This window comes from Blennius ocellaris (genome assembly GCF_963422515.1).
Source record: "Blennius ocellaris genome assembly, chromosome: 8".
Classification (NCBI taxonomy): domain Eukaryota; kingdom Metazoa; phylum Chordata; class Actinopteri; order Blenniiformes; family Blenniidae; genus Blennius; species Blennius ocellaris.
This window is the reverse complement of record NC_137657.1, coordinates 27,931,216-27,945,789: the sequence shown is the minus strand read 5'-3', so window position 1 is coordinate 27,945,789 and position 14,574 is coordinate 27,931,216. Positions and strand designations below refer to the sequence as shown.

The window sequence follows — 14,574 nt, the reverse complement described above, 5'->3', positions numbered from 1 at the left end:
CTCCGTTTCTTTCAGCCTCGGGACCCCGAGCAGCAGGAGGAGGTGGAGGAGGACGGAGGAGGTGGAGGAGGAGGAGGAGGTGGAGGAGGAGGTGGAGGAGGAGGAGGAGGAGTGGAGAACCTGAACTACGCCTCTGTCCACTTCAACCACAACAAACCGGCCAGGTAGAGAGAGAGAGAAGAGAGAGAGCGAGAGAGAGAGAGATGTCAGCCATCTGCCATCCATCTATCCATCCGTCCCTCCATATGTCATCCATCTTTCATCATCCATTCATTCAACCATCATCCATCCATCCATCCATCCATCCAGCCATCCATCCATCTATCCATCTTTCATCATCCATCCGTCCCTCCATATTTCATCTGTCCAGCCATCCATCCATCCATCCATCCATCCATCCATCCATCCATCCATCCATCCATCTTTCATCATCCATCCATCACCCACATGTCATCATCCATCCACAGTCATCCATCCATCCACATGTCATCCATCTATCCATCCACCCACATGTCATCCATCCATCCACATGTCATCCATCCATCCATCCATATGTCATCCATCACATCCCTCCATCCATCCATCCGTCTCAGGACTGTCTCTGTTTCTTCTCCTCCTCCAGACAAACGAAGCAACACGACGACTCAGTGATTATTCTTCTGTCAGCAGTCGAGGCTGAACTTCTTCCTCTCGCTCCTCGTGACTTCATGAGGTGATTCATGAACTTCTTCTCCTCCTCCTCCTCCTCCTGCTCCTCCTCTTCCTCCTCCTCCTCCCGGTTCGTGGTGAAGGTCACCATTGATCCCAACTGGCCCGAGGAGCGTCTCAATATCTATTTCATTTCCTCACTTCGTTATTTTGAAATGCCCCGTTCATTCACATCAGCTAAATGTCGCAATAATAATCCATTGACGTAAACTTTTACTTTTACTTTTTTTTTTTTAAAGCAAATTTTTCTATGTAAGTTGTGTTGTTTTGTGATTTGAGCCTGTAAATAAAGATGAACTGTGAAAAGAAAAGACGTCGGTCTCACTTGGGCGGCGCGAAACACGAAGTAGAGAGGAAAAGACGTGTTGTTGAAAAAAAGAAAAGTTGCAAGTGGTTTTCACACGTTTTAATGTGCAGATTACTTCTGCTTCTGTGGTTGTGGACAAGGTGGTTGTGGACAAGGTGGTCGAGACGGAGACGCGGTGAGGGACAAAAGAAAATGAAACCTTCACTTTCCAAAATGCTGGTGGCCTTGTGTGTTTGTTGGTTTATTGACGACTTCCTGTTTAAATTTTTAGCGTTCTGTGAAGGAGATAAAGTTTCGGTTGGTTATTGTGACACATTTCCTTTCCTCACACACACACACAGCACACACCACACACACACACACACACACACACACACACACACAACACACACACACACACACACACACACACACTCCAATCCAATCCACTTTATTTATATAGCAAATTTAAACAACAAAGCGTTTTCCAAAGTGCTGCACATGAGGCCGCACATAAAAACAATAAAACTAAAACAATGCAAATGAGCTCCAACACTAAATAAGTATAAAACCATAAATAAAGATAAAAACAGACTAAAAACTACAAACACATTAAAAACTACAAATAAGAATTAAAACAATTTAAAAGAAATAAATAGAAATATAAAAACGCTTAAAAAGCAATAAAATAAATATGAACAATAAAATAAATAAAAAGACACAGGGGACCACACGACTCACGCATCTATCTATCTATCTATCTGTCTATCTAGCTGTTAGAACTTTCAGCTTTTATTTTGACAGGTCACCGGAATCCTCTTCCTGTTCAGAGGTCACCGTCCCGGCTGAAGATGGCGGCGCCCGCGGAGTTGTTTTGCTGGAAGGAGACTGGGGTCTCCCGTCGGTCAGCACCGACTGCCTGGTGGTTCTGGTGAGTGTCCGCGGGCTGTGAGGCAGTACCGCCCCGGTACCGGTACCGGCCCCCCGGCGGGGGGGAGGGGGGGAGTGGGGGCGAGCGGGCGCGCTCCCGACTCACCGGTTACAGCTGCTTCACTGTTAGCATTAGCATGCTAACACGCTCACGCTCAAACCGATAATAGAGGAAATAAAGTGTGAAAACCTGTGTGTTTGTGTGTTAGTGTGCGCGCGCGCGCGGTTCGTACGTGTGTGTGTGTGTGAGAGAGAGAGAGAGATATCGACGAGTCGATCAAACGTCATCATCACTTTACACTCGTTCATTTTTTTTTTTTGAAAGTCACAAAACGAAATCTGCTGGAAATGAATGAGTGAAGTCTGGAATTCTTGAATCGACCAGCAGGAGGCAGCATCGAGTTAACTGTGTTTCTCACTTTTCCACTGATCTGCCTTCAGAGAGACACAAAAACAAACAGACGGGTGTGTGTGTGTGTGTGTGTGTGTGTGTGTGTGTGTGTGTGTGTGTGTGTGTGTGTGTGTGTGTGTGTGTGTGTCCTGTTTACACAGCATTTTAAGAGAAAGCATCTTTTTTGCATTTTTGCTTTAGAAAAGTTTCTCGTTCTGGGAATGATGTCCGTTTCCACGAAAACAACAGAAACACTGAAAACCATGTAGTTTTCATGTTGGGCCACTAGAGGGTGCTGCTGTTTGTCAACTAATACTATAGTGTTGTATAGTATTAGTTATACTCTCATGACCCGGCTCTACTGAGCATGTGCAGTCGTTCTTGAGTTTGATCTTTTCCAAGACGTGTCGTTTTGACAGAGTTTTTTACAAAAAGTTGTGTTTTCAGTGAGTCAGGGCGTCGTCGTGGAAACGGATCCTAGAAACGCAACAAAAGTTCTGCATTTTTCACTTGAAATTGTATCTACAAATGTCAATTTCCTGTTTTGAGGCTCCCTCTCTCTCTCTCTCTCTCTCTCTCTCTCTCCCCCCTCCCCCCCCCCCCCCCTCCAGGCCTATGCTCAGTTTGCCGGAGCTCCTCTCAAGCTTCACAGGACGTCGAGTCCCTGGCGCAGTCCGACCGGTGAGGTTTGATGCGTCACAGCGCCCCCCTGCTGTCCCCTGCTGCCCCCCCCCCCGCTGCCCCCCTGCTGGACTCACTGTGTTGTCTGACTGTCTCCAGGTTGTCTTCCGGCTCTGAGGACCGACCAGAAAGAAACTCTGTCCAGACCTGCGGACATCATCATCCACCTGCGGAAACAGGTCAGCAGCTTCCCTCGTCCCAGCATGCCTCACGGCGTCCTCACGGCGTCCTCATGATGGCCTCACGGCGGCCTCATGACGTCCTCATGATGGCCTCACGGCGTCCTCACGGCGTCCTCATGATGGCCTCACGGCGGCCTCATGACGTCCTCATGGCATCCTCACGGCGTCTTCATGATGGCCGCGTCCTCACGACGTCCTCATGACGACCTCATGATGGCCGCGTCCTCACGGCGACCTCATGACGGCCTCATGCTGTTCTCATGATGGCCGCGTCCTCACGACGTCCTCACGGCGTCCTCACAACGTCCTCATGATGGCCGCGTCCTCACGACGACCTCATGACGGCCTCATGCTGTCCTCATGATGGCCGCGTCCTCACGACGTCCTCACGGCGTCCTCGCGGCGTCCTCGCGACAATCCTCGCGGCGTCCTCGCGGCGTCCTCGCGGCGTCCTCATGGCGTCCTCATGACGTCCTCAGGGCGTCCTCACGACGTCCTCACGGCGTCCTCACGACGTTCCTCTAGAAGCAGTTTTTTTTCAGTCTCTTCATGGTAACATGATTACTAGTGACTCACTTCCAGCCTTTAATGTCTTCGTGTGACGGGGAACTTTAATCGGCGTGTGTTGACGGCGGTTGCCATGGAAACGGCTGCAGAGCTGCGCGTCGTCGCTCTTCACCTCCATTCCTCCCGAAGCGTTTGAGTCAGACGAGTCCAGGAAGGAAGTGAAAGGAGCAGAAGGTGGAAACAACCGGTTCTCTGGAGCTGACCTAGAACCTGGTTCTTTCTAGTGTGTGTGTGTGTGTGTGTGTGTGTGTGTGTGTGTGTGTGTGTGTGTGTGTGTGTGTGTGTGTGTGTGTGTGTGTGTGTGTGTGTGTGTGTGTGTGTGTGTGTGTGTGTGTGTGTGTGTGCAGGTTTATGAGGATTATCAGCTCTGCAGGAATGCGACTCCGACTGCAGCTTCCTGTAGTTTCATGAGGTTTTCCAGTCTGAGACACACACACACACACACACACACACACACACACACACACACACACACACACACACACACACGTACGTGTCTGTTGTCTTACGTCATGGCTAAACCCCTGGTATAACTGCTCCCCAACTCACCATAACACACACACACACACACACACACACACACACACACACACACACACACACACACACACACACACACACACACACACACACACACAGCAGTAGTAGTAGTCAGGTCTCTGCACCGCTGCAGCTGGAACTCATTACCCAGAATCCTCTGGGGCATCTTCACACTGTGGTGGGTTTTTAGTGGAACCATAGTGGCTCCTGAAGGAGCTCCTGTTTCCCCTCTGCGTCTGTTTCTCCTCCTCCTTCTCCTCCTCCTCACCCCCGCCTCCTCACCTCCTCCTCACCTCCTTCTCCTCCTCCTCCCTCCTCTCCTCACCTCCTTGTCCTCCACCTCACCTCTCCTTGTCCTCCACCTCACCTCCTCCTCCTCACCTCCTTGTCCTCCACCTCACCCCCTCCTCCTCACCTCCTTGTCCTCCACCTCTCCTCCTCCTCCTCACCCCCGCCTCCTCACCTCCTTCTCCTCCTTTCTCCTCCTCAGTCTGTTTCTCCTCCACCTCAGTCTCTGTCGCTTCACCCTCGCCTCCCCACAGTTTTCCCTGACATGTTGGCCTGTGGCTCCTCAGGAGGAGGAGGAGGAGGAGGTGGGAGGAGGCGCAGGACCTCCTTTGAGCTTCACTTCCTGTGTTTCCAGAAGTACAACGCCGACTACGACCTGTCTGCTAAAGAAGGAGCCGACAGCCTGGCCTTCATCTCCCTGTTGGAGGAGAAGCTGGTCCCCGCTCTGGTGAGGGACCTGGACCTCCTCCTGCTCCTCCTCCTCCTCCTGCTCCTCCTGACCCTGTGCTCCTCTGCAGATCTACTCCTTCTGGGTCGAGCCGAAGAACTACGTGGACGTGACCCGGCGCTGGTACGCCGAGCACATGCCCTTCCCCCTCAACTTCTTCATGCCGGGCCGCATGCAGCGGAGGCAGCTGGAGAAGCTGCGCCTCCTGCGAGGAGACGAGACGCTGGAGGCCGGGGACGAGCTGGAGAAGGAGGTGAGGAGGAGGGGGGGGGGTGGGTGAGGAGGAGGAGGGGGAGGAGGAGAAGGAGGTGAGGAGGAGGAGGGGAGGAGGAGGAGGGGGAGGAGAATAAGGAGGTGAGGAGGAGAAGGAGGAGGAGGTGAGGAGGAGGGGGGGTGGGTGAGGAGGAGGAGGGGGAGGAGGAGAAGGAGGTGAGGAGGAGGAGCGGGAGGAGGAGGAGAAGGAGGTGAGGAGGAGGAGAAGGAGGTGAGGAGGAGGAGAAGGAGGTGAGGAGGAGCAGGAGGAGGTGAGGAGGACGAGGAGAAGGAGGAGAGGGGGGAGGAGGAGCGGGAGGAGGAGGTGAGGAGAAGGAGGAGGAGGTGAGGAGGAGGAGAAGGAGGTGAGGAGAAGGAGAGGAGGAGGAGGAGGAGGAAACGTTCAGAAAACGTTCACGTCTCCACTGTAACTTTCTGAAAACGACGTCCGTTTCCATGGAAACAGGCTGGAAACGTCGTAATCATCATGTTGGGTCACCAGGTGGCGCTGTTGTTTGTTTGTTTGTTTGTTTTTTTTAACTCTACAAACTAAAACTGTGTTCCAGCTGTTCCGGGAAGCTGCAGAGTGCATGAACCTTCTGTCGCAGCGTCTCGGGTCGCACAAGTTCTTCTTCGGAGACTCGTGAGTTCTGGTCACATTGGTGAACGTGTGAATGTGAAGGTGGACGTGAGGACGTGACTCTGTCCCGCCGCAGGCCCTCGTCTCTGGACGCCTACGTCTTCGGACACCTGGCGCCCATCCTGAAGTCCCGGCTGCCCAACGGGAAGCTGCAGCAGCACCTGAAGACCCTCGACAACCTCAGCAACTTCTGCTGCAACATCCTGCTGCTCTACTTCCCCCGGGACGGCCGAGGTGAGGGAGGGCGCGACGTCGCCACGGCAACGCTCAGTGGAGCCCCAGAGAGAGGGAGAGAGAGCAGACTAGAGAGAGGGAGAGCAGAGAGAGAAGACTAGAGAGAGAGAGGGAGAGAGGGAGAGCAGACTAGAGAGAGAGAGCGAGAGCAGACTAGAGAGAGAGAGAGCAGATTCGAGAGAGAGAGAGCAGAGAGAGAACAGACTAGGGAGAGAGAGCAGACGAGAGAGAGAGAGCAGACTCGAGAGAGAGAGAGAGAGAGAGAGAGCAGACTAGAGAGAGAGAGGGAGAGCAGACTAGAGAGGGAGAGCAGACAAGAGAGAGAGGGAGAGCAGACTAGAGAGAGAGAGAGCAGGGGAGAGAGATAGAGAGAGAGAACAGACAAGGGAGAGAGAGCAGGGGAGAGAGAGAGAGAGCAGACTGGAGAGAGAGAGAGAGAGCAGACTGGAGAGAGAGAGAGAGAGCAGACTAGAGAGAGAGCAGGGGAGAGAGATAGAGAGCAGACTATAGAGAGAGAGAGAGAGCAGACTGGAGAGAGAGACAGAGAGAGAGCAGACTACAGAGAGAGAGAGAGCAGACTAGAGAGAGAGAGAGCAGACTACAGAGAGAGAGAGAGAGAGAGCAGACTACAGAGAGAGAGAGGAGACTACAGAGAGAGAGCAGACTAGAGAGAGAGAGAGAGAGCAGACTACAGAGAGAGAGAGAGAGAGAGAGCAGACTACAGAGAGAGAGAGGAGACTACAGAGAGAGAGAGCAGACTACAGAGAGAGATAGGAGACTACAGAGAGAGAGAGAGCAGACTACAGAGAGAGAGAGAGAGAGCAGACTACAGAGAGAGAGAGAGAGAGAGAGAGCAGACTACAGAGAGAGAGAGAGCAGACTACAGAGAGAGAGAGGAGACTACAGAGAGAGAGAGAGAGCAGACTACAGAGAGAGAGAGAGAGCAGACTACAGAGAGAGAGAGGAGACTACAGAGAGAGAGAGAGAGAGAGCAGACTAGAGAGAGAGAGAGAGCAGACTACAGAGAGAGAGAGGAGACTACAGAGAGAGAGAGAGAGCAGACTACAGAGAGAGAGAGAGAGAGAGCAGACTAGAGAGAGAGAGAGAGAGCAGACTAGAGAGAGAGAGAGAGAGAGCAGACTAGAGAGAGAGAGCGAGAGCAGACGAGAGAGAGAGCGAGAGCAGACGAGAGAGAGAGCAGTGTTGTGTTTCTCCAGACTTACAGTTTCTTTCCTCCATGTTCTTGCTTCTCTTTCCGTAACGTAAAATAACGACCCTGACAGTATTTCCAGTTCTGAGCCTCCGGCTCTTCAGATTCTTTTCCACTGATCGTCCAGACGTGGAGACGAGGTTGTCCTCACCCCCGCCTGGAGGCGGCGTCGTCGTTGTTGTTGTTGTTGTTGTTGTCGTCGGTCTGTGCGCTCGGCGGCAGCGATGTTTCCGTCACCTGGTTCTCCCTCGTCACGCCGTCGCTCCTCTTCCTCTCCCGCCTTGCAGACGGCGCCGGTCCGAAGACGTCCTCGTCGCCGCCGGACGGCGCCGCCGCCCCCGCCGACTTCGACCACGTCCCCAACAAGCGGCGGAAGCAGTTCCTGTCGGCCCTGGTGGCGCTGGGCGCCATGCTGAGCTACGCCCTGCTGACCGGCATGGTGTCCATCCAGCACGTCCAGCAGGGGGCGCTGGAGGAGCCGCCAGACATGCAGCCGCTCGGCGACCACGAGGACGAGGGGGACGGCTGAGGGACGGCTGGGGGACGGCGGAGGGACGGCGGGCGCTCGCCGGTAACGGGACTCTACGGAGGGATGGAGGAGGAGGAGGAGGAGGAGGGGGAGGGGTTAAATATCTAACTACCCACTGGAGCAGTGAGTCGTGTGTGTGTGTGTGTGTGTGTGTGTGTGTGTGTGTGTGTGTGTGTGTGTGTGTGTGTGTGTGTGTGTGTGTGTGTGTGTGTGTGTGTGTGTGTGTGTGTGTGTGTGTGTGTGTGTGTGTGTGTGTGTGTGTGTGTGTGTGTGTGTGTGTGTGTACCGAAATGATTAAAAATTAACTCTTTAGTGGCATAACTTTTTTTTTTTATGGATACCGACCTAATAGGTAATATGGTGGCAACACACACCTTTAATAACACCTGCACACACACACTGCTGTGTAAATAACACACACACACACGTTGCTAAATTTCTTAACTTGTTCCATTTTTTTTTTTCCCGGTTAAAAAAAAACGAACTTAATTCTGTTTTAAAGAATGTAATTTGCTTTTCTGTGTTCAGCGCTTGTTGAGTTTTAAAAAGACTTCAGAGGTTTGACCGGCTCCGGCTCCGGCTCCGGCTCCGGCTCCGGCTCCGGCTCCGGCTCCGGCTCCGGCTCCGGCTCCGGCTCCGGCTCCGGCTCCGGCTCCGGCTCCGGCTCCGGGCTCCGGGCTCCGGCTCCCGGTCCGGGCTCCCGGTCCGGGCTCCCGGTCCGGGCTCCGGGCTCCCGGTCCGGGCTCCGGGCTCCCGGTCCGGGCTCCGGGCTCCAGCTCCGGCCCCAGCTCCGGCTCCGGCTCCGGCTCCGGCCCCAGCTCCGGCTCCCGGTCCGAGGTCAGACTCCGGCTCCGGACCCGGCCCCGGCTCCTTATTTAAAAGTTTTCAGTTATTTTTACACTTTTTTCATTTAAACTGAAAAGTACATTTTTTGTTGTTTTTTTTTTTAATTTTAATTATTATAATCAAAACTCCACAAAAGTCATCTTTTGAAACCGTTTATTGAAACGCTGTATTTTAGATTTTCTGGCGCTGAAACGACGTAGAATCAGACAAAACATGTTAAATATTTTGTGTTATTTGTAAGAAATGTAAAATATCTGTGATTTTTACCGTTTTAAAGATGAACTTTTCCATCATATTCTAATTTCCGCAGCTGGACTTTGTAGTTTTTGTTGTTTTTTTTCCCCCCCCATCCGCTACAAAAACCGTGCAGCCAATCGGATCAATTATCAGATTAAAGTCTAATGAGGTATTTTCCCTGCTGGTAATAGTAATCGGTTCCTTCAAATGTACTTAGAAATAACCTATATATAACAAAATAAAAGCTTGTTGACCGCTAAAGAGAGATAATAAATGACGTAATTGACATTAATGGAGTCGTTTCTGTGTTTTGTGTTCGTCTGTTCCATGTCCAGAGCGTCAAATTCCATTTTTCCGTTCCATTAAAGCACCAGCGTTTTGACGACCAGGCATTTTTTAACAAGGGGATGTAGAAAAGGGTGTCGTCAGCATAGAGGGCGAAACGGAAAAACGTCTCCACCAAGATGAACTTGTTTTCTCGCATTGACGCTCCGCTTGTGTCTCTGAGAAACACGATGGTGGAGGAGAAGGAGGACGCGAGGTGGAACGTTAGGGGGCCCCGAGGGGGGGGGGGGGGGAGGACCCTGGGGGACGCCCTCATTGAGGCGGGGCAGTTTGATGGAGGTTTTCTGAGTTTAATAGTTCGAGGAAAAACATAAATCTTCAGGAGGAATCCGAGTAAAAAAAAAAAAACCCAACCGGAGTGGAAGAAAGTTGATTCATTAAAGGTTTTCGTGAAATAAAAGTTTTTGGTTTTTTTTCTGTTTTGTCGTCTCGATTCAACCGTCGACGTGAAAACAGGATTTATTTACCTTTTTAATCTAAAGCGCCACTTTTTCTTTTTATAACACCGAAGTTCGGAGTCGAGCTGCGAATGATTGGTGAGGATTGGGGATGAGAAACGGCGTCGAGATGAGAGGAACGATCACACCAAAGAAAAGAGGAAGTGATTGACGTCGACGGGTTTCTGTTTCGTGTTTCTTTTGATAAACTTCCCAGTGGAATGTGACGTTTCGGTTCCGCTCTGGAAAACACTGGGAGAACGAGACGCCGTCCTTCACAGGATGGAAACTCTGGATTCTGAGTCTTTGGCTTCTATGAACCCCCCCTCTCACCCCCCCCCACTACTCCCCCCCCCCCCCCCACACTACTCCCCCCCGACCCCGGGGACATACAGCTGCACATGACGCCACCACACTGGAATCCCGGCCCGGATCCTGCTGTCGTCCCTCCTACTCCCAAATTAATGAGCCAAATTCCTCTCTCTCTCTCTCTCTCTCTCTCTCTCTCTCTCTCTGTCTCTCTCTCTCTGTCTCTCCCTCTCTCTCTCTCTCTCCCTCTCCCCATCTCTCTCTCTCTCTCTCCCTGTCTCTCTCTCTCTCTATCTCCCCATCTCTCTCTCTCCCTGTCCCTGTCTCTCTCTCTCTCCCATCTCTCTCTTTCTCTCTCTCTTTCTCTCTCTCTCCCTGTCTCTCTCTCTCTCTCCCCATCTCTCTCTCTCTTTCTGTCTCTCTCTCTCTCTGTCTCTCTCCCACCTCTCTCTCTCCCTGTCTCTCTCTCTCTCTTTCTCTCTATCTCCCCATCTCTCTCTCCATCTCTCTCTCTCTTTCTATCTCCCCATCTCTCTCTCTCTCTCTGTCTCTCTCCCTCTCGCTCTCTCTCTCTCCCTCTCTTTCTGTCTCTCTCTCCCTCTCTCGCTTTCTGTCTATCTCACTCACTCACTCACTCACTCTCTCTCTATCTCTCTCTCTCCCTCTCTGTCTCTCTCTCTCTCTCTCCCTCCATCTCTCTCTCTCTCTCTATCTCTCCCTCTCTCTCGCCCCCCTCACCTGCTGTTAAAAGCAGGTTTCCACGGCAACGCTTCAGGAGCAGAAACAAACAAAAGTGTTGGTGGAGAACGAAGGGGAGGAGGAGGAGGAGGAGGGAGAGACTGGGGTTTCTCTCCTCTCAGTGCAGAACGTCGTCCGGGTGGAGCAGCGGTGAGCACCGTCACCTCACGGCGAGAGGCCTCCGGTTCGAGTCCGCGTGGAGATCGGTGGGTCTGTTTCCACGGCAACGGCGAAAACACAACTTTCTGGTCACCAACTACAGTGTTTCTGCGCGTTGCCGTGGAAACGGACACTGTTTTTCAGGCCGAGCTTTCCTCAAAGTTTTCACTTGAAAGGTTGCGACGTAAACGAGACGTGATCTCCACCGAGCTTCGACGTTTCATTCTGACTGGGCCAGATGTTGGCCGTGGAAGATCCAGATGTTCCTTTGAACTTCTCAAACGGGGAAAGTCAGTTTATAAAAACGTTTAATTATCCAGAATAACGAAAAGTGTTTATTCACTTCTGCTTGTTTAAAGTGAAATAATTGGATGTTTTTTTTTTGTTTTTTTTTTTTCGTGACATTCATCTCCTCGGTGCGCGCGCTCCTGCATGTCGCCGCTGCTGCGTGCGCCTCCAGCGGTTTCCAGCTGCGCTCGTGAGCGCGCCCGTTACTCCCCCCCCCCCCCCCCTCCTCCGGTTGTCGGTGGGAGGACGGCGGCTCCTCTCTCTCTCTCTCTCTCTCTCTCTCTCTCCCCCTCGGTTCTCGGCTCCTGCGCCTCCAGGTTCGGTTCTGCTCCGGTAGCCGCCCGCCCCCCCCCCCCCCCCCAGTAACCCCCCCGCCGCCACCACCCACCATCCATCCACCCCCCCCCCACTACACCCACCTCCTCCGCTGACAGCCCCAGCCGGTTCATCGGTTCATCCACCTCGCGCTCCCCGTGAAGCCCTGCGGAGCCGGTTCTGGTTCGGTGGATCCTGGTTCCCTCACGAGTCCAGGATGGTTGGAGCGTCCCGGTCCTGCTGGCCGTCCTGTGCGCGCGGCTCGCGGCGGGAGTACCGGACGGAGAGGAGGAGGTCCAAGGTAACGGGTAACTTTTTTTTATTTCTTTCTTTATTTTTTAAACTTGATCACACGTGTGGAGTTCTGGAGGTTCTGGTCGCGGAGGAAACGTCCGTCACCTGTGAGTCATTAAGAGGCGCAACTTTGCGAGGTTGCCAGGTTGGAGGAAATCCTCCTCCCGCGGAGACTTTTTTTTTATTTTAATTTTTTCATCCTTTCAGCCCAAAAGTGTTGAAACGATAAAAACTCAAACACGAGAAAAACAAGCTGAACTTTCTGTGTGTCGTTTAAAAAATTTTTTTTTTTAAGTAAACATTTCCAGTAGATCCAGAACCATTTGTACAAAAAGTAAAAATGACAGGTGAAACAACATTTCCTCTCAGAACTGTTTGGTATTTACACTTGTCCGTTTCCACGGCAACGGCAGAAACACTGAAAATGCTGTTTTTTGATTTTCGTCCAATAGTTGGCGCTGTTGTTTTTAGAACTGAAACCTGAACATTGAGCTCTGAACATTGACAATGGCAATGTCAAAATAAAAGCACCAAGTTGGATCGTTATTATGGTGACTGTCAAAATAAAAGCACCAAGTTGGATTGTTATTACCGTGACTATCCCAAAAAAAGCACTAAATTGGATTATTGTCACAGTGACTGTCAAAATAAAAGCACCAAGTTGAATTGTTATTATGGTGACTGTCAAACTAAAAGCACCAAGTTGGATTGTTATTACGTGACTGTCAAAATAAAAGTAACAAGTTGGATTATTATCACACTGACTGTCCAAATAAAAGCACCAAGTTGGATCGTTATTGCGGTGACTGTCAAAATAAAAGTACCAAGTTGGATTATTATCACAGTGACTGTCAAAATAAAAGTACCAAGTTGGATTGTTTTTATGGTGACTGTCAAAATAAAAGTACCAAGTTGGATTATTATCACAGTGACTGTCAAAATAAAAGCACCAAGTTGGATCGTTATTGCGGTGACTGTCAAAATAAAAGTACCAAGTTGTATTATTATCACAGTGACTGTCAAAATAAAAACACCAAGGTGGATTGTTCTTACGGTGACTGTCAAAGTAAAAGCACCAAGTTGGATTGTTATTACGTGATTGTCAAAATAAAAGTACCAAGTTGGATTATTGTCACAGTGACTGTCAAAATAAAAGTACCAAGTTGGATTGTTATCACAGTTACTGTCAAAATAAAAAATAAAAGCACCAAGTTGGATCATCCCAGAAGATTTCATGCAATTTGATAATTTTTTTTCAAAAATGTTTTAAAATACATAATACTGTAAATGCAGACCAGATAATAAATACAAGCAAGGAATCCGTTGGTTGTGTGAGGGTGAATGTGGAGCTTCAGAGAGGAAGTGGCGGTGGAGGGTGGAGGGTGGAGGGTGGAGGTTTCCTCCGGCCGGCCAGAGAGTGTGAGCTGCTTAATGAGGTCCAGGTTTGCAGAGCCTCTGGGGGGCGCCAGGGGGTTGGGGGGGTGGGGGGGGGGGCCTCTGGGCCTCCGTCTCCATCTGGAACCGATGAGGACGAGACGAGCAGCAGGTCGTCACAAACTCCTGTCCGCTGCTCCTCCAGGAGCTCGGGGAAATCTCTCTGCTGATCCTGAGTCTTTTAACGCTTTTTTTTTTTCCCCCCATGTAACCAGAAACCATGGTTACGTGAAACAGCGACGTCGTGGGGGGGCGGGGCCTCAAGATATCTAAAAGTCACGTTTCTACGGAAACGATTTCAAACGACGAGGCAAAAACTTTCGTTGAGTTTTGGGTTCGTTAACATTGACGACACTGAAAACACATTTTTGAAAAGAGGTCGCAAGGCAGAACTTTTTGAAACGTTCTTTTTTCCATTTCGATGAGGGAAACTCTGGTCCTGGTCCTGGTCCTGGTCCTGGTCCTGGTCCTGGTCACCACTTTGGCAGGAACCAGTAGTTCTGCACATGCTCAGTAGAGCCAATCAGAACAAAGGGTTAGGGTTAGTAATAACAATCTGTAATAACAATCCAACTTGGTGCTTTTATTTTGACAGTCACTGTGGTAATAATCCAACTTCGTACTTAAATTTTGACAGTCATCATAATAAGAATCCAACTTGGTACTTTTATTTTGACAGTCACGTTAATAACAATCCAACTTAGTGGTTTTATTTTGACAGTCACCGTATTAACAATCCAACTTGGTACTTTTATTTTGACAGTCACGGTAATAACAATCCAACTTGGTAGTTTTATTTTGACAGTCACGGTAATAACAATCCAACTTGGTAGTTTTATTTTGACAGTCACGGTAATAACAATCCAACTTGGTAGTTTTATTTTGACAGTCACCGTATTAACAATCCAACTTGGTGCTTTTATTTTGACAGTCACAGTGATAATAATCCAACTTCGTACTTAAATTTTGACAGTCATCATAATAACAATCCAACTTGGTACTTTTATTTTGACAGTCACGTTAATAACAATCCAACTTGGTGGTTTTGCTTTGACAGTCACCGTATTAACAATACAATTGGTAGTTATATTTTGACAGTCACGGTAATAACAATCCCACTTAGTGGTTTTATTTTGACAGTCACCGTATTAAACTTGGTACTTTTATTTTGACAGTCACGGTAATAACAATCCAACTTAGTACGTTTGAAGTCAAGACCTGCAGCCCTGGTCTTCAGGTCTTCAGGTCTTCAGGTCTTCAGGCTCTCTGTCCCCCACAGTGATCGA

The 14,574-nt window shown here is 50.2% G+C and overlaps 1 protein-coding gene across 1 annotated transcript; it reads left to right on the top strand.

Moving 5' to 3' along the window:
- The first annotated feature begins 1,710 nt into the window (after positions 1-1,710).
- mtx1a (metaxin 1a) lies at positions 1,711-7,930 on the top strand. The gene is given in 9 exon segments (XM_080500873.1): positions 1,711-1,879; positions 1,882-1,925; positions 2,927-2,996; positions 3,096-3,175; positions 4,929-5,021; positions 5,092-5,274; positions 5,840-5,916; positions 5,990-6,147; positions 7,645-7,930. Coding segments are annotated over 9 exon segments (981 nt in total). The 5' UTR covers positions 1,711-1,845; the 3' UTR covers positions 7,887-7,930.
- The last annotated feature ends 6,644 nt before the right edge of the window (positions 7,931-14,574 follow it).